At 40.9% G+C, this 25,747-nt stretch overlaps 1 protein-coding gene across 1 annotated transcript; it reads left to right on the top strand.

Annotated features, from left to right (window-relative positions):
• Positions 1 to 16,925: 16,925 nt before the first annotated feature.
• On the top strand, positions 16,926 to 23,220 carry LOC311000728 (NAD-dependent protein deacylase sirtuin-5, mitochondrial-like). The gene is made up of 9 exons (XM_083991544.1): positions 16,926 to 17,019; positions 18,185 to 18,289; positions 18,964 to 19,097; positions 19,525 to 19,750; positions 20,220 to 20,307; positions 20,435 to 20,488; positions 21,540 to 21,663; positions 21,825 to 21,940; positions 22,197 to 23,220. The coding sequence occupies exons 2-9, from the start codon at positions 18,190 to 18,192 to the stop codon at positions 22,270 to 22,272; spliced, it is 918 nt and encodes a 305-aa protein (XP_083847670.1). The 5' UTR covers positions 16,926 to 17,019; positions 18,185 to 18,189; the 3' UTR covers positions 22,273 to 23,220.
• The last annotated feature ends 2,527 nt before the right edge of the window (positions 23,221 to 25,747 follow it).

Here is a 25,747-nt window from a genome sequence, read left to right as displayed (position 1 = left end):
AAGTCATGCACATGGATGGACAACTGTGCATCAAGACACTGATAATCACATGTCGATATTATACTGATAACATATAACAGCAGTGTACATATAGCTCTGCCACAGGCTGTCAAGGACTTTGGTAAGATGTGGCTCCACCTGAAGAAAGGTGTAAACGGATGATTGCTCTCTCGCAATCAATTAGTCTGTCCCCCTTTCCTCTTGCTTTTCTTGTCCACTGTCAATATACTTTCTGTACTGTTGTATAAATTGACAAGCACTATCTACTTTACACAATGTGTCAGGTGCTAATCTGAAATGGAATAAGGATCAGTGACCTGAAAAAATGTTTACACAATTAAACAGGCATCTTTAATAAGCCAATAGCTAAATTTCCAGCATATCTTAAGAATTTTAATTACTTCCAATGGAAAGCAATCTGTACTGATATTTTTGGCTTTTCACACCTTTTATTAAATAGAACAGTTGAGAGAGACAGGAAATGGGGAGGCAGAGAGAGGGGTAATGACATGCAGGAAAGGGCTGCCCGATGCAGGATTTGAACCGGGGCTGCCTGCAGCGAGGACTGTAGTCTCTATACATGGGGCGCCTGCTTAACCTCCTGCGCCACTTGACATCCTGTACTGATATTTTTGATGAGTAACTTTTGTCTGGTGAAATATCTGACCATTTATGAGTTAAACTGGGGAAAACTTACTCTGTTTTCCAAACACAAATTACCAATGAACCTTGAAATATGAAATAGTGTTCAAAGGGTTTAAATTATAGGCTACACATTCACAGAAACGTTACATTATACTGCTATTACGTTAGTTGTTGTATAAGCTGCTATGAAATGAGCTGAAAAGAATTGTGTTGTTTGTGTCAGTGCAAGTTGCAGAGCTGCCAAGTTTGTCCTCTCTAATGTGTGTTGCATTGCCGCCACCTAGTGTAGTAATGCGGTAAACTGGAGATTTACCTGACAAATGAAAAACATGAACTGTGTCATTTCATCATTAAAAATAATATGGATTATAAACAGTGTATTCTGAATAGTTAATATTGTAAGAGCCGTGTGTTTACGTGTGCGCCTATATTTGAAAAATAAAAACAGACTTGAAGTGACCCTGCACGTTTGTGCGTAATTACGCATTACGTTTTTACGTCAATGGCATCCATCATCCATTAGTCTGGGGCAGAGCGATAGATATAACAATATGTTATATACATATACAATATGTTATATCTATCGCTCTGGTCTGGGGCAGCTGACTCGCTGTTTTGGTAGGAAATGGATCCAGGGCGAGAGAGACAGGCCTTTCCGTCAAAATAAAAGCACCAAGCTAATAAAATGCTGAGGTGAAACTCTTTAATTTAAGGAATATAATTTACAAGAAAGTCCCCGAGCCATTAAGTTAACATTTTGCTGTTATTGTATTACAAGTTAATGTCTATTTTATAAGTTTTATGTTGGTGAACACTTTTATTTTGGTGAATTTGGTGATTTCGGTATCCGCTACAGACAGGAACCAGAATGCAGACAAAATTCGGAGGTTACAGACACGCGAGGCTAATCATCCATAGGCAGCCGCTTCCCTGCGATGTTGGCAAACAAAAAATCACTACAGCTATAATATTATGTCTATGATGTCACAAACAATGAGCGACATATTAATGGAGCATGGTGAGTGTACAGCACCCAGAAATACTTTACCCCCATCCAGTCCGCATTCCCCCCAATGGTTGATAAAAGAGAGCTGCTTACAGTAAGTTAACGGCTAATGTTAACGGGAAAATAGTGCGAAACAGTGCAGCACTGCAATAAACGCGCCGGTAATTTTCTTCCCAGCGTTACTAACTGTGCTGTCTCGTCACTGTGACCCCTCAGTGTTGAAATATGTTTCCCCCAGGGTCTCTTCCTCTCTCTTCTCTCCGGCTCATCGTGCCTCCCGTGCAGCTCGTGTCTGCAGCTCTGTGGGAGATAGTGAAGCAGGGAGCAGTGATGTACTATGGTCTGCTGGAGGAGTTCATTGCCTCAGTGTTGGAAGCAGTTCCCGAGCTGCTCGATCACACTGAGAGAGTCCAACTAGTCATGGGCTTGCGTGCAAGGGTAAGAAAAAGACCGGTCAGATGTTTACAGTTCTGTCTTGCACTGCTGGTGCTAACTTTACATCTCTACTAACAACACGCTGCTGGTGTGAGAGCAGGTATTGGTCTGTAGTGGTGTGATCTGTGTAGGCATACTGTATGAGACAGCTATTGCTACTCTGCAGAATAAGAACCTAAAATCACTTCATAAAATATGATGCACTGGTACAGATTGAACTCCCCCACAGCATCCACAGTACCTAAAATTAACTCCAGGTTCCACACAGCCTACAATAATAACATGGTATCCATCACTGCATCAGTCACAAAAATCAACCATTAAAATACTATAACATCATTTGGCAGAGGGGTAACTATATCATTTTATATTTATTTATTTTTCTTTCTCTTTGCAATATTCTATCTTTTACTTTTGATAGTTAGTTTTCTAACCGAACAACCAAATATTACATAGAAGCTGCTTATACGTTTGGTGATATTACTTATAATCAAGACTATTGTGGTTGTGCTTTTGGGAAAATGATCTGTATACTATTTACACCTCTGTCTGTCACTTCCCGAACTAAATAATTCTTATGGACAAAATGGTATGAAGTACAAGTCTCCATTTTGGAAAACCCATTTTCCTCAGTGTACTGTTAGACTGCTGATTTCAAGGTCAGCTTCAAAACAGTAGCTGTTTGTGGATGTGGTATATTACATTTCGTTTTACATTTCACATTATGTTATTGTCATGGGGTTCTTTTGTTTCTGTGCCGTGTCAGTATGTCACAGTACAGTATGTCTGTGGAAAGAATGAGCCAACAAAAAATGTGGCATTAGTAATATGTATACCTACATTAGAGTAAGCCAGTTAATGTTGCCCTGTATTCCCCAAATCAAATCAAATCAAATCAAATCAAATCAAATAGTTATATCTTCCGACAGCAATCACTTCCATAGAGTGTTTGGACCGAAACACGGGTCTGTCAGGCAATCTGCTCTGCTCTGAGCCGAGGAGAAAACATTTCTCGTATCCTACAGTTTTTATCCAATGAGGAGAGAGAACGGCATGAAGGGCTGTGTGTGCAGCCAAGGGACGTCGTGAATGTGGTGACGTAGGGACGAGGACTGTTATGGTGCGTTCAAGGCAGCCCGTAACTCGTGTTTTTCCGACCTGTGAAGTCGTACCAGTTCGATCTGGTACGAGTTCACGGGTCGGAAGTTACGAGTGGCCGTTATAGTGACTTTCACCGGTAAAACAGGTCGGAAAAACACGAGTGGGTTGCCTGGAACGCTACAAAGTCGTAAGTTGTGACTTGAAGCTGTAATTTACGGTTTCAAAAGCCTACCTGGAACGCAGCATTAGCCAAAACGACCGGATCGCTTACTTCTGCTTTAAAGGATGAGGTCAAGACCACCAAATTACCAAGTGAGGATGATTTCAACATCTACCCCATCACCTCAGCATGTACAGGCCCCTATTTTGCCAGTACACTCAACTCTCATGTATAGTCTCATACAGTACAGTATGTGACTGAAGAGAGCACAAACGGTTGACTAAATCTCTCAACATGCCAATAGGTGGTGCTAGAGTGCTGCCGTAGTGATGATCTTGCCAGCCCACAAGCCATCCAACATCATCTGAACAGAATAAACACCTACATCACAAAACAGGACAAAGAGGTGGGTGCTCCTGTTAAATCTATACAACTATTTGTGTTGTGTGAACTTAATTATATGTTTTTTCTTTGAAGACTCCCAGTGCTGAAGTAAAAGCATCAGTCACAAACTTCCTGCAGCTTGTTCACACGCTAGTGGATGATCGATTTCAAAAGGATATCTTTTATCAGGTATGTTGGTAGTGGAGTACATTTAGAAAAATAATGATGCAATTCAATTATTACTTGTAATTAGGCTTTAATGCAAAATTATTTGAAGTATGAGTTTTTGGATAATATGCTAAAAATGTAACCCTGCTAGTGTTTTGTGAAACAAAATGATCACTTTGTATTTGTTCTTTAGAAAATCTTCCCAATAGTGTTTGGACCCAAGTATGACTCAGCCCTGGAAGCTTTAATGAGAAAATTCCTCCTCAATCTCCAGAAGCTGCTGCCTGTTCCAAACCTTGAGCAAGTAGGTACCTGACATGAAATAATCCTGAGACGATTACAGTGAGAAAATACCAGGCCATGTTTAACAGTTGTTGTTGTTGTACAGTCAGTTCTCTTATACACAACATCGTTTTTGAGATGGACTGTGCAATAACAAGGGCATTTATCACAAAACACCTGAAATGCACACACCATCTCTCTAAATATACAGTAGCATAGTGATTGAGTTTATTTTGTCCTCCTTCCTAGACTTCCCTCTGGCTCAGTCTCTCACCTTCTGTATTAAAAGAGTGTGTGGACTTTATGAATCAACCTGAACCCCTGAATAAACTTATTCAGCATCACAAACATCATGGGAATGAAGTCCCGCAAGGTAGTCATTTGAGTTTCACTTAGATCCCAGTTGTGTTTTCATAATATTTTGGGAGATATTGACAGATGATTTTGTTCTGTTTTGTTTGTCTGTTACTTGTAGTTCCTTCTTCCTATGGTGATGACAGCATCCTTTCCAGCCTGTCCTATCACCTACCAAAGGACAACAAAGATGAAAGAGACAAAGTTGCAAAAACGGAATCCATGTGTATCAGTGAGGAGTCGGACTGGCACAGAGACAACTCACTTGGTAGTGAGTCTAAAAAGGATAAAGATGAAAACCTTGAGGAGATAAATTCGGGGGCAGCAAGGAATGTGGACACAAATGAACAGCAGCATGCTGACGATATGGCTGAATACCAAGGAGCCTCTGTTGAGGTAATACTAGAAGACTTGGATGAAAGTGAATCGGACGAGGATGACGACACTGACCAAAAAGAGTTTCACCATTTAAAAACTCACAATAGGACATCCTCAAAAAGGTTCAAGCGTTTTGTTTGGGACCAGGAGTACGACTCCATTAACAAACTAAAAAGGCACAGGATCAGTCATAGTGGATGTTTGCGTCAGTCAGATTCTGCGAGCCAAAGTAGATATTTTGAGAAGATTAATTGGCATCCTAAACCCAAGGTAAATGCTGATAGAAGTGATAATGAGCCTCCGTCCGGGGGGCTCTCAACAGATAACCTGTCAAATTCAAGTCTTCCAAACGTTGAGCAGTCTAATGATGACTATAATCTTGTTTGTCCTACATGTGGCAGGGTTTTCACTTACCGAAATAACTTTGACAAACACCAGAGGATTTGTGTTTCCAGTAGTAAAAGACAGATCGAGTCAAGCACTGGGTGTTCTACAAGCTCTGCACATCTCCCCAAATCAGACCCTGTTGACACGACCAAAGATGCTTTACTTAGTGAAACTGAAACTGAGCCTTCAAACGCTGCAGCCCAGGAATCAATGCCTCCTGACTCCTGTAAAAGAAGCAGCCGAGTCAAAAAATGCTCCATGTGTGGGAAAATATTTACTCGCTCTGGCGACTTGACGAGGCACATGAGATGCCACGCTGAGCAGAGTCCTTATCTTTGTTCTTATTGCGGTAAAAACTTTGACAACTATGAAGACTACGAGGCACACGAGGAAGGTCAGTGCAGGGTTTCAAAGCAACACCCACAAGCAGAAAATGCATTTGCACAGGAGAATTCTCCAAGCACCACAAAGGAAAGGAGTCAGGAGGACACTCTTGTTTCAGTCACAGATGCACCTGCCAACATACAAGCTCTGCAGGCAAGTAATTCACCTCTGACTTGTCGGCATTGTGGCAAGGGCTTTTCTTATTACAAGAGTTTTGAGAAGCATCAGAGCAAATGTTCCAAAAGTAACACCAGCCATTTTGTTATAAATGCATGTAACTTCCCATCACCTGTACAATACAGTGACGGCAGTGACGGCTGCACTGAGACAGTATCTGTAACAAAGGAAAGTGAAACTGAAGCACCCTCAAACTCTCCAGACTGTGAAGATGACTCCCAGACTAAGTCTTCCAGCATCGAGTGCACCATGTGTGAGGGGAAGTTTTCAAAAATCATCCACCTAAAAAGACATTACGCCCAGTCGCATGAAATTAGAGACTCATACCCTTGTCCATTGTGTAAGAGAACTTTTGTGAGGCTAAGTGAATTGGTTCGACATCAGCAGAGCAAACAAATGTACCAGTGTGCTGCCTGCAAGAAATGCTTCACAAAGCCTGAACTGCTAAAAGATCATGAAAAGGTTCATACTGTGACGCCGCACGTTTGCAAAACATGCGGGAAGAGCATGCAATCTCTGTCTCATCTGATGCAGCACCAGAGCAAGCACAGAGAACAACAACCCCATGTTTGTTCCTACTGCAGCAAACAGTTCAGCAGAAAAACCCTCCTGAGAGCGCATATGGTGAGGCACACAGGTGGTTACCCATGCCCAGTGTGCGGAAAGAAATTCAATCAGACGACATACCTTAAATGGCATCTGTACAAACACACGGGCCAAGAGCCGTACCTGTGCGACACGTGCGGGAAGGGCTGGCCCAATGAGGCGCAACTCAAGCTTCACATGGTTCAACATACAGAGGAGAGGCCGTTCAAGTGTGAAGACTGTGGCATGTGTTACAAGAGGAGGTCGCATTTGATGGCTCACCGCAGAGACAAACACATCAGGCTGAGGCCGTTCATGTGTGAGGTTTGCAGCAAAGCCTTCAGATTAAACAGTACGCTGAAAAGTCACATGATGGTTCACACAGGGGAGCGGCCGTTCACCTGTCCAGCATGCGGCAAAACTTTCAGAAGGAAAACTCGGCTCAAGGTGCACAGAGAGAGGGCATGTTCGTAACTCCAGACTCTAAACGGTACAGCTGTGTTGTCACTGCTCTACATGTGCGATGACTTGCATAATGAAACTACAGATTTGTAAATAAACCACAACATTTGGATTGTTATTGTGAATGATTTTCCTTCATTGAGAAGAAAAATTGGCCTCGTTGCAAAGAGTGTGTCAAATCATCGGAGTCTTTTTCTGCAATATCCTGACTTGTGCAAGACTTCTACATGGCCTACAGGAAGCTCAAGGCAGTCTGATAGAAGTAGAAGGAGGCAAGCTGACAATTTGGGCAAGTGTACTTTGAATCCAATCCAAATCAAACTGCACAGAATGATAGTATTAGAAAAACTTTCAGAACGGCTTTGCCTTATGCTTATATAGGAGTGGAGCTGAAACAAGTAATAGAAAGAAAAATTATTTTGACAAAAAAACTATTTTTGATAATATTGTCTGTGATTTTCCAAGAAAAAATGATGACGTAGACAACATTTTGTCTGACAATTAAATTACTCTAGTTATTCATTTATAATCTTTCATTTAAATTTATTAATTTGAGTACACTATTTACCAAGACTGGAGTGGAGTGAAGTTTAACGTGACCATAATGACAATAAAGCTTCCTTATATTTCTCTAATCGATTATCAACTAATCAGCTGTTTAATACACCATTTCTATCGAGTCCAAAAGAACTCCTGACAACAACATGATGACAATATCCTTAAAGAATAATAATATTGTGAGGCGTTGTGCTATCGTGTTTGTAGGAAATGACGAGAAAGTCTGTAACCACAACTACAAAAGTGCACAAAGTGAACAATTGCACCTAATTGATAGTGCAAAGGTATTTGATGAATAGACAAAAACATCCATGGTCTAAACATGAACAATCTCACTGTTCATATCAGATATGTGTATTATTAACACAATGTCTGTACTCTGATTTTTACATGTCACAGTTATCATCAATTCCAGTAATTCACATCAACCTGTGGCATCTGTAGTAGTGTACTGTTGCAGAAAAAGCTTTGCTCCACCAGAGAGCAGTGGTGCTCCAGGGACCAGCTCAGCTTCACCAGCCAGAGTCAAACTGTCTTTTATGTAGTGTATCTATAAGTCAATTTGTCCTTAATTTCGCAGACCACCTCCCATGAAATTAAGACAGATTTCTGTGGAGGCCTGTACAGCTCTCAAAATTATAATGACTTTTGGACTACAGAACGTGTTAATATTAGTACTTGTTATGAATGATTAATCCTTTTTTTTTTTTTTTTCCGTTTCAGAGTATAAAGCTGAAACTCTGGGAAATAGATGCTAAATCTTTCATCAGGTCTGTTGTCTCAAACATCAAACCTTTCTGCAGAGCACTTGGGGATTTTCCACTTTGTCTGTTTTTCCACTTTGTCTGCTAATTAAGAAACAGTGTTGCAGGCAAGGTGATGGCTGAGAGTGGCTGACAGCAGTTTTTTTTGGGGGGGGGGGGGGTGTATCTGTGTCTATAATAACCTCACAGTAAGGATGTGTTAGTATTGCATCTGTAATGAAAGGTGCAGTAAGGAAAGGGAACACTGTATACCAGAGCACATTTTAAAGGTAATAAGGTCGGGTTATATGTTCACAAAATCACACTGTTTGACAGCAGGTAAGTGGATATGGAAACAGAAGAGCTCCCACAAAATGAAGGCAATCTTCTGTGAGCTCTGCAACACTTAATGGTAAGCAGACTGTGCCACTCCTCTGGGACATTCTGGCCGTCTCTGTCTGCAGAGACACTGTGATTTTCCTCTGACTGAAAACTCCATCTGTCCCGCTCACTTAAGATGAACACCACAGTATGGAGTGGAGGACTATCAGCTAAAGAGCTTATAGTTCTCCTCTGGCCTCTCCTGGCTCTGTCGAAGTAAAGACGAATATCTCCTGGACTCAGGCACAGGTAGCTCGTTGTTATATAACACATCACATCAAAGAGTTTTCCAAGTTACTGATGTGCTGTGACTGCTGTCATAATTGCAGTGGGTTGCAGAATAATTCCCTCTAGACCCCGATACAATGATCCATGCAGCATGAGTCATTAAATGGTTATGGTTCCTAAAGTGACCCCATCCACCAACCACCAGAGGCCAGACCAAGACAATTTCTCCCAGAATAATGGGCAGAAACCTCACTGTCGTCCTCCAGTTTTTCAGACAGACCACAGAAAGCAGTTGACTTGCTTTGGCAGAATAAACCATTTGATGACAAAAAGAAAGTAGATTTTTCTTGTTTTAAACCCCCTGTTATAAAAAAATTAAAACTAAGTCAGCCTCTTTTTTGACAGTTTAAAGCCCAAATGTTCAGTAATTCTACATGGTGCTACATGAGATAATTCAGATGACTGCTCCTGCTGTTTGTTTTTGAGACAATCCCTGTGGAAATACAGTCTATGTATCGCTTGAAGTCGACTATTCTCAGTATGGCAGATGGCGGTGTGCATTGCTTCATATTCATTTTTAACATGTTCAAGTTGAATAATGATACAGTTCCGATTATTTTAGTAACTTCTAACTCAAAAGCATTACAGTAGGACAGTATTTCATTATTGTGAGATTGTTTTCTTTCATTATAATTTGTAAATTACATCCTGGCAAAGTCAACCTTTTCGTCATTGCAGTTATTACGTGATGCGATTACAGAATTCCACACCAGATCTGTAAGACACACTGGGTAGAGAGAGGATGGGGGCAGCAAGTCCCCCTGGTTCAATCACTTAGTTTCACGTAATTATTCTGCCTCTTCAGATTGCAGCCGTTTATCCTGTAGGCTATTAGTCTGTCTTTACACAGACTTACATAACTGTCTGAAAAATGTAGGCATAACTTAACGTAATATTCAGCTTAGCGCCAACACAGAACGTTCATTTGGACAACTTCAAACCGAAAGTTTTATGAGCTTACGTATACTCTAAGTTATGTCCATTAGTTACTGATTGAGAGTATGGTATGAAAACATACTAATCTTGAATTTATGAACTTCTCTAAAAATATGTAATAATAAGTATTCGACAATCACAACATTGATTCATGTAGCTACTCAAATATACATCGGCTGTTAATGTAATGTAATTTCACATAGAAATCTTTACAATGTGAGCCAAAATATGCAATGACTCTCATTAGAAATCGGATACAATTTTGAAGTACATACTGCTGAGTGGTGCAATGCAGCTTTGATTGAATTGAGTCCCAGGTTTGCAGCAGCATTGAAGGGATTCAGACTCTGTAAAATGTCTTAGTCAGCAGAAATGTCCTAAAGAGCCAACACACTGTGGAAGCTGCATCGGTGTCGGTGAAGCAACAAATGCCGTTCTGTAGTCATTTTTAAATGGATGCCACCACAAACTGAGAGACATTATCTGCTGAGAATATACATATTAATTGCTGCATATCAGGGTTATCCACAGCCATCCTTTCGGCAACAGACTGGTTACTGTACGCTGCTGATGTTGTTTTATTTCCTCGTACCCAAAAGAATTAATTGCTGCTGCTTTTAATTCAGCAAAACCAGCATTAGAGAGTTACAGTGATTCAGGCAGAGCTCTCTCCTCCAGCATAATTGGTCCTTGGCAATGCTGCCTCTCAGATTGCAGCGGTATCTTTACCCCTCTCTGCCCAATGTGCTGCCACACTTACTATAAATATGACCCATAAGCACATCATCATGCAGCTTTCTTCAGCTTGGGAGGCTTTTGAAAAAAGGCGTTATTTCTCTGCTGGCGTGTGGTAAGAACATCACAGCCAGGGATTCTTTCCCACACTTCCAAGTGTGGCACTGAAAGAGAGAAAGAGGGGGAGAGATGAAAAGAAAGCAGATAGAGAGAGAACGATTCTGGGATGATACAGCTCGCTAACAGGCTCTCACTGAAGACATCTGCCAGTCTTTTTCTTTAAGCCATCTTGCTACTTGAGGTTGGCAGGTGTTCTGTCCAGGTGACACTGATGGTCGATTGAATTTTTATGCAGAATGAGCATCCAGTAATAGAGTCCTGGATATAGCATTGCTATTTTTACTCTGATTTTCCAACTCATGTTTTATTCAGACCTAGGATGCTTCTGCACAAGACAGCCTATGTGAAACCACCTATGGAAGATGGATGCTGATGCTTGTATTTTTTTTTTCTAAGAGATGCAGGGCTGTTGCTTTATCATATCACGGTCTGGAATGTCAGCCATGTGCTGCGTACATGTGTTTTTGGAGGCTGGGTGTGAGGGGAGGCCATTAAAAGCGGCACAGATACAGAGAGAGAAGTGATACTCTCTTTCCACTAATTATCACCACTTTTGCTAATAGTCTCTAGAGTCGCTACAAACAGATAAAATGACAAATGCAGCAGACACTGCACTGGACTCCTGCCCAAATAGTTCATCTGAAATTATCTTTCCCTTTGAAACAAGGACTGACAGCTTGAATACTGTCTGTTCTTGACCTTGCAGTCACCTTAAGCTGCTTTTAAATTCCAACAAAAACGGCATAATGTAACTAGACCTTGTTTGGTGAGAGTGAACATGTGAATCATTTGTAGATGATTAACAGAATGACGCAAAATATCTGCATACACGTCCTGCTAGAGAGGCACGAAGTGTTATCGTCAGGTAAACGCAGCTGGCACACAAAACTCTGCAGCACAAATCTGTCCTGTCCCATCATGCATCTGGTGTGTATCGATTGTACCCTTTTTCGGACAGCAGCGCTTACTGTACATGGATTGCAACAAAAAGCAGCACAGGGGAGAGAGTAGCAGGGAGTGGTGGGTGGTGAATGACTTGAGTTTATCTTTTTATAGAGTCATGTGGTTGCAACACTGAGCTGTTGGAACACTGAATTGTATGAGAGAGAGTACATGTACAACACAGAGCATGCAAGTTGTGTATGTATAAGGATGCAAGCACTCACTTGCACAAAAGCTAGGGGGAAGTACCCATATACGCTGTCCCCCCAGTAACTGCAATGCAGCCAACTCTGGGCTTCAGCTTTGTCTATTTGCATTCAGAGCAGGTATAATGGTGGGAGCTCCAGCCATCGGGCATCCACACACCTCTCCCATGCACATGGCATCCAGCTGTTCAACCCAATTAACATCTGTACAATACGCATGTTGGGATTAATGTTCCATATGCCAGAGCAGACCTGAGAAGACCCTGGGTCTATGAGGACAAGATGACCTGTGTGTCGAGGCTGCAAAGTCCACAGGAAGAAAACAACAACAAAATGACTTCTAAATCATTTGCAGGATTCATAACAAGGGCAGAGACACAGAAAAAAAAGGTTATCTTGATGTGAGCAAAGATTTTGTGACACTCCAAGTGTTTAATCTTGTTAGCAGCAGTGTGTTAGTGGAAAATCAAAAGCGCTAGCTCCTGTAAACGAGAGAGTTTCTTATGTGTGGCATCAGTCTGCAGACAGAAAGCAGATGGGCCTGTAGTTGAGCTGCTGAATGATGAGCAAATAAAAACAAGGAAGACAACCTGTTCCGGTGAGACGGATGCTGTGTCAGCAGGCAGCGCACAGCATACAAACAAGGGAGTGACATGCATGCACACTCGGTGCTCACAAACATGCAAAACAACATGTGCACACAAACACACATATGCGTATAGCTCTGCCTTTTGGCCAAAAGAAAATCCATAGACAGGATTCTTAGGAAAACAGTAATGATTGCAGTTCCACAAACACTGTAATCCCTCTGCTACTGGTCCAGATGACACTGTGTGTGTATGTGTGAGTGTATGCAAGATAGATAGCGAGAGAGAGAGAGAGAGAGAGAGGCAGAGGTCACAAAAAACCTCATAACAAGCAGCAACAATGACTAAAACCAAACCTGTGAAGTAGGTCAACCATCCATCCACACCTCCACCCTTTAATGCTTTACGACAGATGACGCAGTTGTTGATATCGGCGCAGTAACCGATGCCTTCATATTATTATTATATCTCTGCTATTGTGTGCAGGGCTTTTTCATTGTGGGGCAAATTAGATTAGCAAAGACGCTAAACAGGCCAGTGCGATGAAACAATGGTTCACACATGCTCTCCATTTGAAAGCCCACAGGGGGTGACTGTCATTTGTATGCCACAAGCCTTGTTTCTGCAAAAGTCAAACTTGCAGCCGAGAATGACTCCCCACAGAGTCGACTGATCCACATATGAGCAGATCAGCATCAGGGAATAAAGCAAAAAAATGGAATGAAAAAAAAAAAGTCAGCTGTTTAAACACAGAACACTTGACTTGGCTGTGAAGCTTCAGCCCATCTCCAAATTTTTCATGCTGACAAACTCGCCGCACATCAAAACGAATTACACAACTCGGTATCAGAGCAGCAGATGCCAGACTGGCAGTGCCTTTTATTATAGCCTGACAGTGTTTGATATGAAAGTGTATTTCATGCTCTCTGTGTAGTAGCAGTTCATTGATGAAAACATGGATAAAGCTTTAGCTGCAAAATAAATTTGTCTACCCAAAACACCATCAATTCTGACCTCCCCTCCTGTATCACACTTTATGAATGTAATCATTTTTGTATATTAGGTTGTGTGTCAAACCTTTATAACGACCCTGCAAGAAAAAAAAAACATAACAAAGAGAAACCAAAGCTATTATCTTGTCTGGAACTACACAGAGATAATTGCTTAGTTCTTGTTTCACGTCATTGGCAGCCCTGGTCATTTATCATTATTAAGCACCTGGCCACACAACCATTAGACTTTTGGTTTCCTTGGCAATAAGCTAAAGCTAAATCCTGCTCCACTTCTTCAGGTGGAAGTGAGTCAACAGCACACTGTTGTACAAATCGCCCCCGTTCCACCCTCATGCTTTGTATGAGCTCGTTGTAGAGTAGAGAAATAAAAAAGAAGGGAGCAGAGAGACAAACGGCAGTGTCCTGTCATTGACAACAAGCTTGTCTCCACAGGCCAAATGGTTCCCTGGCATGAGCAGAGCCACCTAGGACTGCAAAGGCTTATCTGACATAAACACGCTGGGGGGGCTTTTTTATTTATTTATTATTATTATTTAAGGTTCATTCATCCAGGAAAGCACAACTGAGCACCCTTGCTCTTTCCCAGCACTGCCCCGGCTGACATCACACACCTGGGAGCTGTCAATACAGCAGCCACACTGTTGGCAAGTGAGGAGCTGCACTGGAGCAAGGAGCAGTGGCTTTATGATCAAAGTGATGACCTTCTGCTAACAATCTCTCCAGCCTCTTGAGTTTAGACTGCTACTGTCCTGCTGTGAGATAACATTGACTCTGCTTTTAGTGCCCCTCTGGTACTGTATAAAACGCAATTGTGCAAAAAAAAAGATCAGCCGATTAATCGACTCACTGCTTCCAAGTATTCAAATGTGAGGTTTACTGTGCATTTCTCAGTCGGTGAGTGAATGTCTTACAGTATCGGTTGGTGCTTGGACAAAACAAGCAATAAGAGGGGCCTGGGGAATTGTGTTGGACATTTTCGCTGTTTGATGCCATTTTACAGACTAAATGGTTCAAAACTATTCAAGAGGTGATTTCATAATGTTCATTGTAGCTATCTGCAAACACATGTCATTCAAAAAGCCTTTTATATTACACAAGGCGATGTTTACACTGTGCACCACCAATTTAATCTTCAGATTGTTTCTAACAGGTTCATTTTCCACTGAACAATAAGATTTCCTCTAAATAAAATGCACAATGAACTATCAAAGCAAGCACAAGAGCAAAATGTCACTATAACCTGGTGTAGGCTGAACATTAATACAATTGTAAATCAAACCATTTTCCAAATGATACTACATGCTCGATAAAAGAAAGAAGGAAAAAAAAAACCTAACTGGCCTCCGTCCAAACATTGAGATATGGGCATCTCATACATTTTGCTGAGTGGATAAATGGGTGTGACTCCGGCAAGCAGAGATGCTGGGGCTACAGGATACATCTATAAAGTTGCAATGGGTCTCAGGACAGATATGTTCTGTGTGGCTAATAGCCATGTGTCTTGGTACATTGGCACCAAGGGAACAAATAGTGTATGACTTGTGATGTCACTGTAATTATTTCACATGTGGGCACAGTCAAATCTCCTCCATAAATGAGCCTTAAGAGGAGAAAAGCACATTGTAATGACCACGTAGAGAGATATTAGTAAATGACTGTCATCATCACCTCCATGAGATCTGTTTTTGGTGAAACAGGCTGATGCTGTAGATGCAGCGCGTGTCCTAATTACACCGGAGTGCAAAAGATCTGATTCCTGTTGACTCAGTCAGCATAAAATGCCAAGTCACCATGGTAACTGGAGATGCAAGACGCTTTGGAAAGGGTGATGGGAAGAGAAGATAATTCACCACTATGAGCATCATCGCTGGATCTATCGACCCTCTTTAGAATAGCTACCACTGTGGTGTAAAATCCACAAATTGCCCCAGTGCTGATCACACCGGACATCACATCCACATTTTGTGCACCATAACCGTTGTCAATGCTTGAGCTATAGCTACTATATGTCACGTTGATGCTTCTTCACATTATGTAACTGCGTTGAATTACAGTGGTAGCAGTTACCAGGCGTTGACGGTATCAGGATCCACACATGAACCGGATTTAAAGCGCTAAAAATTATTATTATTTCACATTTCTGTAGCCCTTTAACGTTTTTTTGCGCCAAAAACGTCATCACCAACGTTAGTCCACAAAGTTGCATAACACTTCACAATTCCCACTGCCGCCCATTAATGAATTTTGGAGGGATAAGCTTCATATCTAAAGTATAACACAAGTCCATAAGAATAACAGGCTTTTTTCATGTGGGTAAGACAGGAGCTTGTCTTTGACTGTAATTCCCACGTACATTTCGACATCTGGCAAAACATGTAACAGGGAAGATTTGGGGGGCAGCATGGATGGATGGATGGGTGGATGGAGGGATGGAGAGATGGATGCGCGCCTACCTGTCCGCAGGTTGAAGGAGAGTCGGGCTTCAACGAGATAGGGGGTATCGCTCTTGGAGCGGAGTCTCCTTATCGGTCGGCGGTCTGTGCTGCTGTCTGGAGTGGTCGCCATCAATTTGAACCAGTGTCCAGTGATGACTGCTGCTGGCCGACTGGGGCAGACGCAGAACCACGGCCACACACACGCACGCACGCACACTGGGAGGTAGTACACTGACAGAGGGGAGGAGGGAGTTCTCACACACCGAAAAGAGAGAGAGAAAGATAGAGGTGGTGGTGAGAGAGAGAGTGGTTGGGGTGGGGTGGGGGAGCTGGTGATGGGGGGCGGCTATTATAAGGCAATTTTAATTTGCAAGTTAAAAATGACTATTTTGGTGTGACCATCGTTATACATGTTTTTATACAGTAATAGTAATAAGTAGTACTATGAGTATTAATAATTTTACCAATAGAAATTTCTGCCAACAAATAGCTGCCTTTCACATTGATACACCGCACACGCAACATAGGCTACACTATACCACACTGTACATGTAGCTAGAACTGTACCTACTAATAACTAAGTAAACAAATCATAATATCACAATAATAAAAATCATGAGATAAAAAATCTAATGGTAGGCCTAATAGTGAGAACCCCCGAAAAAATGATTTAATATATAAAAAAAAGGGGGCAGATTATTAGGCTACATTTTATTTGATTTGATTTAAATGTTCAGTTTAGTTCAGCTCAGATATTCGTTCTCCCACAAGAAGTAAAATATTCTAATAAAAACACAATAAAGCAATAGGCTACATTTAAAATGATTGCTCTGACAGACTGTCACTCTTGAATTTGATAGGCTAAACGAACAAATAAAACCAGCTTCTTATTTCTCAGGCTTTGCTGCGCTCTCTCTCCTGAGGAGGAATGAATGAATCATCCTGAATAAATCGCAGTTACACCAGTTGACCACCAGGTGTCTCTCTCACACACATTTTTTCCTCCTCCCTTTAACCTCTTTAACAACAGTTTTCGTGCATTTTTAAGAACAGGTTTTACGACAGTGTGATGCGTTTACGGCCTCTCTTGTAAATTTCAGTCACAGAGGTAAACAAGCCAACTCCGTGTAGCTTTCTGCGGCGAAAGAGGAAATATCACCCTGCGTGGTAAGTACAACAAAGTTAGCAAGGCAGCTTCATTTCAATGTGCGTGTATCAGCGATATTTTTAGTGTAATTAGCGATAAATTAATGTTTAAATGTGAACAAGTGGCAGCGAGCACGACGGGATGTCGTTCCTAGCTAACTTAGCGCAACATGCTATTGTTAACGTCGTACGTTGTTAACAACAACATGTCAGGTAAAGTAAGTCTGCTATTGTCAATACATTCCCCCTGCAGCTGTCTTTGGAGTAAAGTAACCGGATGCTTTTCTCTAAAATGACCGACAAACAGCCACAGCAGTTGGGTGCAACTTCTCTGTAACCTGCGGGGACACGCAGTCGCCCTTCTTATTCTGGCAGAGAAAAGCCTGCAAAACCAGTTTGGATGCATGAAACTGTTAGTTTGTTCCAACTTGTGGGGCACACCCAGTTGCTATTTATACTCACAGATTGTCTGAACAGGTCGTTTAAAATAAGCTACATTTTAACTTCATACCGTTTTATACTGTCTTTAAAATGCACGGTTAAGGCCTAAGGTTAATCAGGTTAGAATCCAGGCTGTCACAGTTTTACTGCACTACCTGCACTACTACGACCTCACTATCACTGTGATGGCGTAACTGCATTACAAACATTCCTTCAGCCATGTCTTGTTTTCATGTTGACACGTTGTAGCTGTTGTGCAGCTCTCACTCTTCATGAATCATCCACAATTTTTTTTTTTTTTGCAATTCTTCATACAACACAGAATAGTCCTCCTGTTACCTTGGTCCTACACGTCTTTGCAGCTTTGAGTGAACCATTCAAAACAGGATACCATGCCCCATGTGTCTCCACCATATATTTGACAAATATGGACACATAGGTTTAGGCTTAAGACTTAAAATAAAAGTCTGTGTGTCTGGCTGTACATTAGGAGTTTGCAAAGAGACACTTATTTTATTTCAATAGAGATAAGGCTGAAGGAAAGTTTGCTGTGTTTATAGTCAGTTCTGAAAAGTGCCCCTGCTTTAATCTAGTGTTAAGAGATAGCCTATAAACTGAAATTGATTTTCATATCTACAGTGCAGCGAACAAGAAAAGGAGTTACTACATTTTAAAAAGTCAGGCTTTGCAGTCACTTATTCTCTCTTTGTGTTTCTGCTTCTATTCACCTCTACTTCTCAAACAGTGACAATGCTTCTCCAAAGTCGAGCTGTGTTTGCCCTGGGTCTGCGCATGTGCTCCACTCATGTGACCAAAGGACCGTTGGTAGAGGCAGCGAGACCCAATTCAGGTAAAATGAAAGGCACTGGGCTGACAGTATGTGGTGTTGGTTTGTTGATGTGTCTGATCAGTATTAGATATATATATATATATATATATATATTTATATATATATATATATATATATATATATATATATATATATATATATATATATATATATATATATATATATAGCCTATTAAAAAAAAAATATATATATATATATATATATATATATGAAATGATAGATATTGGCCATAATCCTTCCTTACAAGACAGAAATTAAATGTTTTTGTAACATTTGAACAATACGGCGATCAAATGTCATTAAATTTAAGCTTAAATATTTACTGTCAATTAATAAATGATAAACAAGTGCTTCCCTTGTAAATCATGATAAGTTTGTGTAAAAAAAGATTACCAGAGTGTCTAATTAATTGCCTATTTGTGATTTTGCTTACTCACCTCATTGTTTAATCAGTAGGTTCTGATAACGCAATGTGTGTGATAGGAGCAACAGGAACACTATAATACAAAGCAAACATTATGATACTGTGAACCCCAATGTAAAAAAATGACATACTGGTCAAAACATTGATCTCTCAAATTGATATTATAGGAGTCATGATAATAACTAAATTATTATACACAGATTTAGAAAAAACATTAATTATAAGTTTCTTTTCATTTTGTTTTCCCTAGACCTGTCTGAATTCCGTAACATCTTCTCCAAAGCCAAGCACATAGTTATCATCACAGGAGCAGGTGTGAGTGCGGAGAGTGGAATCCCAACCTTCAGGGGAGAAAATGAGAAATGGAGGAAGTGGCAGTCTCAGGTAATTTTTTTTTTACAATAGCCAAACACACACATGTTTTTTTATGATTGTATTTATCTTTTTCATTTTGGTCAAAGTCTTGTATTAAGCCTCTGCTCCAGCTGTGGTCCACAGTTGTTGCTGTGGAGTAGGTGTATTTTATTTTTACATAATACATCTCCACTGCTCAGTGAATTTGTCAGCAGCAACAACTACTAAAGAGTGAAATGGTGTTTGTTGCATAATCTGGACTTGTGCAGTGGGCTGCAGCAGGATTAACCTCCAACAGTTATTCTTAATCCAAAAAATATAATCTCCTTCCTTAATTGAGGTGTTTAAACCTAATCTTTTGCTCTTTATGGACAGTCACATTCTTGTCTCTGAAGACAACACTTTTTGGTACCTTCTTATTTGAGCTTTTGACTGTTGTTTGTTGATGTGTCCCCAGGACCTGGCGACTCCAGAAGCCTTTTCTCGCACCCCGTCTCGAGTCTGGGAGTTCTACCATTACAGAAGGGAGCTGGCGTTGAACAAGAAGCCCAGTGCCGCCCATCTGGCCATAGCAGAGTGTGAGGCCCGGCTAAGGAAGCAGGGACGCTCCGTGGTTGTCATCACACAGTGCATAGATGACCTTCACCGAAAGGCTGGGTCCAAACACGTGCTCAAGATTCATGGTGAGTGACAGACCAAAACAAAAAACTTATCATGAATCACACAACCCCAGAGTTCGCCACTAATGTAATGTCGGTGGATCAATTAAAAAATGTGTCTTGTGACAACATGAGTACAAATGCTGATTATCCCTATCATTCTTAAGGACGTATCTCTTTCTGGATTTTCTGTTTCCATACTGGTGTACGGTGGATTACAGCCACTTTCTCACAGTTCTTTCCCCTATTCAAATCCAACCTGTAGAAAACTTTGAACTATCCATATACATATAGACTGGACTGTCTGCGAGAGTCGGAAACAAACTCTGGTATGACACAAGGGGCCCTTGTGTAATTTGCAGAGCCCTACACAACTTGTGCACTAAGCATATAGGCCCACCCAGCTCTGAAACTGAATAATGTAGAGGTACAGGATTCTGCAACCTGGATCCAGTTCTTAATTATCTTACCAATTTTTTGTATGTAACTGCAGGCAGTCTGATGGAGACTCGCTGTGTGAGTTGTGGGCACGTGACCGTGAACAAGCGTAGCCCCATATGTGCTGCGCTGAAGGACAAAGGGTAAGAGGCAGCACCTCTGGAGTGTATACACACACTGATAAACACGCAGGATTTGTCGCCCTTGTTGACCCTTGTCTGCATGATGTGTTTTTTTTTTTTTAACCCACTGTGTTTTCTTAATGAACAGTTCACCCAACCCAGATGTTCCAGATGCCCAGATTCCAGTGGATAAACTGCCAAGGTGGGGTTAATGTCACTTGAAATTATCAAAATCTTGTGTTGCTTCTCAGATGCCAAATAAGCCTGCATTTTTTTTCTTAATTAAACCGGTGCAATAGCCTCAGAACAGTTTGTCTGTCATCTCAAACATGTTCTACACGACAGTAGTGTCTCTTTATTGTAGATGTAGTGAGGAATATGCAAACACCAAGAGAGGAAGCTGGGCTGACTAATGTAGTGAGCATGGAAAATGCTCTGCTGTTCACATGCAAGTATGTTAAAAAGGAAGGTCATGATGGGACTGTACTGTACTGAACAGAAATCTGTGTGGCAGCACTCAGACAGTGATCTAATGAATAAAGAATAATCTCATTAAATATTAACATGATAATTAATAAATTGTGGGATCCAGTAGATGAAGAACGTTTCTGCATTGGCTAATGTGTGTAGTTAGTTACTATAAGCAATTTTGTGCATCTTAAGCCATGTCTTTTTTTATTGAATGTTTGAAGGTCATTTTAGTGACTATTGTAAATTGGGATTGGTATCATTGGTATATTTCAACTTGTTCTGCGTTTTGATAATATCAGATAGAACCCACCTGATTAGCTGATGAGTTCTTTCTCATGTAAGAATTCACCTTGAAGGATGTCTGAGTTGCTGCCTTAAAATCAGTGTGACCACAGGTGAAATGAAAAGCCTTCATCAAATTTCCCTTTTTCCTCCGTGAACTAAATTCTTGTCTTGCATTTACTCGGTATTCTTAGTGAAGTCGAAGATTCCACTTGGGGGCAGTGTCGTGCTGTGAAATTACAACTTTTCTCCACTTTTCTCTGCCATTTGTTTTCAGCACATCTTTTGTTTTTAAAAAAAGGGACAAGTAATTCAGTTTACATCCAAATACACATATTGTGAACAACGACTCTGAGAGTACTTGCAATTCCTACTTGTTCATTGAATTATATAGGAGAGAAAACTGTGCTTTTTTTGTTATAATTCCAATGATTATGCTGTGATAAAAACAGTATGGCACAACTATTAATGCAAGTATTGTGTTTTGCTGCTACGTCAAGGTGTGACGAAAGTGACTGCCACGGTCTTCTAAGGCCCAATGTGGTGTTTTTTGGAGAAACTCTGGACTCTCATGTCCTGACCAAAGTGGAAAAAGAGATGGAAATCTGTGATCTCTGTCTGGTGGTGAGTTATCTTCATTTTTATATGCATACATCCTATTGTGTAATGTTATTATATGAGGCAATACTTTTTCGGTCTTTCAAAGACTGGGCCTGACGCACAATACTGTACACTGGATTTCCAGTTAACGTCGGTGTCATTGCCCTCTGTGTGTTTATCTATAGGTGGGCACATCTTCAATCGTTTACCCAGCAGCCATGTTTGGTCCCCGGGTAGCATCCAGAGGTGTCCCGGTTGCAGAGTTCAACATGCACGCAACACCGAAATCTGAATACTTCACGTAAGTCAGTCAACGAAGTCCATGTTGAAAAAGTAAAACATGTTATGGCATGAATTAGAAATGACGATAAATGTGAATATTGATATGTAGTGCCCTCCACTGGCATCACAGGCAACAACAGGCGGCTTCACAATATTTGCTAACCTTGAGTCAATCGCCCACTCAAAGCACTTTCGACTCTGTGAATGGCCTTATAGCTGTTACCCTAAAGTTCTGATCTCCAGTGTCTTGTTTTTCTGTGTGTGATGTGGCACAGGTACCATTTCCAGGGACCATGTGGAACCACACTGCCTCCAGCCTTGGCACGACACGAGTCAGAGGTTAATCACTGACTTAACAGACAGCAGTCAGTGGCTCCTCTTGTAGTCTAATGCAATCTGAAGCTGTGGTGTTCCACAGCATTTCTCCAAATCTATGCCTTAATATCACTTTACTTGTTAATGCTTTGTAGATGGAGAGCTGTAAATAATTTAGCATTTTAAGACTTTGAGATGGATCTTTTAATACTTGAATATATGAACTCACTAAACTGGAAATGGGATTTTTGAATGTTTTACATATTTGCTGCTTAGAGTTAAAACGAGCTATGCAGCTCAGTGTACAAAAGGGAACGTACTACGTATGTTATTTCTCTGCATAGGAAGACATTTCCTCAGGTAACAGAGGGTGTTGATGTTGTTCATTATATATTAGGTGCTGGTGAGTGATCATTATTTCCAATATACTAGGCCTAAAGAATATGCTGTAGAACAGAACAATATATTACTCCTGGTGCCATTGGAGAGTATTCCTTTTCTCTCTCTCTACCAAATGAAAAGATGTACAGACCATAACACAATCTTGTGCCTTTCAAAACTGTTTACACAACCTTGACCAAATGCTCACTTTAAACCTCGAGTGAAAATCAACCAATGTTACAGAGATTTAGCCGAGTTTGTTTTTGACCAAGGACAAAGAGGGAAAATGCCTTTTCAGTCCTAGTCTGAGTCAGCATTAATCCACTCATGCTGTATGACTGTGTTAAATATAAGTACAGTTACATGTTATGGATTATTCATGACACATTTGATGCATTTTTACACATGTCAGTGTTTTCAAAAAAATATAAGTGTTCAATCATTGTAGAACTGTCTAGAAATGAAAGCAGAAATATTTAGTAACGCAATGTTTTTTAACAACTTTGTTGACCATAAACACCATGCACACTTTCAAATGATGTATTCCATTGAAACTGCTAATGCAATAATACAGAATCTGATTATTAAAACACTAGATTTCCATTTCCTGTGTTTGTGTCATGGTGGAAAAGCACCAGTTGCTTTGGTCTTTGTACACTGGAGTGTACTGTACTGTATGTACCTAAAATGAACAGTAGATGCCAGCATGGAGCTTTTATAGTAAGACTCAGGCCCTGTCCCATTTCTCCACACTTGGCTGAGTGCACTTATATGCACACACGTTGGTGAGGTTTTTCTGGTAGAACTTACTTTTGCATATAGTGTGCAAGCATGTATTAAGTGGCCAAGCATGCGGGGATATTTAGAAGCAATCGGGGAAAATTTTTGACAAGTGCAGCCCGTCTCATCTAAAAAGTGTCTCTATGCGCAATATTAAAATAATAAATGTGTAAGCCCAACTCTGTAAATTGGTGAAATAAATTATGAAAAATATTCACAAACGTAGCTTAAAGAGAACAAAACTGAAATTAAAAAATATGAAATAAAAGAATACAAAATTAGATTTAAAAAGTCATAAATATAAGATAAAAAGTCAAATTCATTTTATTGAAATGTATTCAGTGGCATTTCCCAAACGTGGCTTGTGGCTCCCGGTGACGGCAGACTTCGCCAGCTGGTGCATTGTGGGATTTATACTTGGCCAAATACCGCTTCGATGCAGTCTTAACGTAAGTGTGGGTGAAGTGCAAATCAAGCGCGCTGCACTTTTGGTCGTTGGAGAAATGGGACACACTTGCGCACTTACACTAAGCCCATGAACGCGCACGCCAAGTGCCCAAGAGTGTAAGTGTGATCGAGTGTGCATATCAGACTCCTCTCCTCTCAGAGTGAACATGAGGGAGGACATCAGTGAACTTGGGGTTGTTAGAGCTGAGCCGAACTGTGGAAATGGCCTCAGTCATCATGCTGCTGAGAATGGAGACAGTCTAAAGAGAAAACCAGTCTAGGTTGGCCTCTGTTATCCCAGCAGGGACCTTGATAAAATGCTGCGTCGAATAGTACTTTTATTTATGTATTATTTAGATGACTGCTTTAGTAGTAGATTTTTGGCTTATAATTATGTAGACTGGATTCATGTGTCTTCCAGATGTTTATAGTTAAGAAAGGATTTTTTTGGTTTTACAGAAATAATTTTCAGGCCCCCAAAAAGATCCAGTGATTAATGGGCACAGATGACAGGAAAGTCTTACAGAAAATGTTACACAGAAAAATGTTTTGTCTCCTTTTCTCTCCTATTAATCATCCACTGACCTCTCAGACTTACCTAGCAACCTCCATTTTATAAAAACACTGGCCTCCTACATCCAAGAGGCAAGAGCTCCAGTTCCTTAAAGGTGTCTATCTTCATTGACTGACTGGACTAACATGGTTAAGTCATTCTGTGGAAATGAGAGAGACAGAGGGCCAGGAGTCATTCAAATTAGCTAGGGAAGGTTATGTTCATTAGACAGTGTTATGATAATGTAATGATAGTCATAAAGGAGTTATCTCAAGAGAGCCAGAGAGTGTATGTGTGCGAGAGAGCCACTCACACTGGGCTATAATCCATCTTATATCTCAGGGGAGTCACTTGGTTAGTTCATTTCATGCCCACTGTAGTTTCAGCACTCTCATTATACATTTTTCGTCCGCGCAGCACAGCGGCACCACAAAACAAAACCACAAACATGCCACAGTTGGCCCAGCGCATGTGCTGAGAAAACACCAAAGCACTATTTCCTCTCAAGTGTTATTCTGTCTCCACTGTGGCGCCTCACCACTTGCTTTCTTTGCTGGACAATTAGCATCCAAATCAAATCCTTCTGTCTCCCATAAAGTATGTCCACCTGTTAATGTATACTGTCATTATCATCATCGCAATGGTTAGATTTTCTCATTTCCTCCTTTATTACCGCTACTTCTCTTCAAGAAGAGGTAAGGCCAAGTCCCATTTGTTATCAAGAGAAAAAAAGTCCATGGAGAGGCACTTAAGAGAAATCTCAGCTGTCTGATAGTCATTTCTGGAGCTGATGTGAACAAGGTTGCCAACTCTGCTCCTGCAGCTCATTCACGAATGTGGTGTTGAGGGATGAAATAGTGACAGTGGAAAGGTCTGTGTCTGACCCAAAAGCCTTTGGGTTAATAGAGTCATCATTATTGGTGGCAGCTCTACAAATACCCCCCAGTCTCTGTGAATGAGGAGGTAGATTGACTGCGAGATGGTGTTTGTGTGTGAGAGTGAAGGCATATATTGGTTTTAAATGTGAATGTCTGTGTGTGGGAAATTGACTCTGTGAGTTATTTTGTTGGAGTCTCTGTGTTTGGAAAAGTCTGAGAGTGGTATTTGATGGCCAGCTGGATAAGTGTGCATTTGTGTGAGGGTGTGTACATGTACTTGAACCAGAGGAAAAAATGTCTGTGTGTGTGTATGAGTGTGTTTGTGCTCTATGTGTATTGGTGTGATTTTTCTTTCAGTATGCAGACTGGCAGAAGTGTCAGGCCAAACCAGGTCAGGCTGGGTGAGGAGCTGTGAACATTACCCAGATACACATACTGTAGCTTTACTGTTACACAGAGCTTGTCAGTGCCT

The sequence above is a fragment of the Trachurus trachurus genome (genome assembly GCF_905171665.1).
Source record: "Trachurus trachurus genome assembly, chromosome: 17".
Lineage (NCBI taxonomy): Eukaryota > Metazoa > Chordata > Actinopteri > Carangiformes > Carangidae > Trachurus > Trachurus trachurus.
Note: the sequence above shows the minus strand (reverse complement) of the source record. Positions and strands in the feature narration are given on the sequence as shown.

What these genes read in the sequence shown, in the direction of transcription:
- LOC311000728 (XM_083991544.1), top strand. Translation starts at nt 18,190, where the DNA reads ATGCTTCTCCAAAGTCGAGCTGTGTTTGCCCTGGGTCTGCGCATGTGC. An exon ending in GGAGGAAGTGGCAGTCTCAG is followed by an intron (nt 19,098 to 19,524) that starts GTAATTTTTTTT and finishes ATGTGTCCCCAG; the next exon opens with GACCTGGCGACTCCAGAAGC. An exon ending in ACACGTGCTCAAGATTCATG is followed by an intron (nt 19,751 to 20,219) that starts GTGAGTGACAGA and finishes ATGTAACTGCAG; the next exon opens with GCAGTCTGATGGAGACTCGC.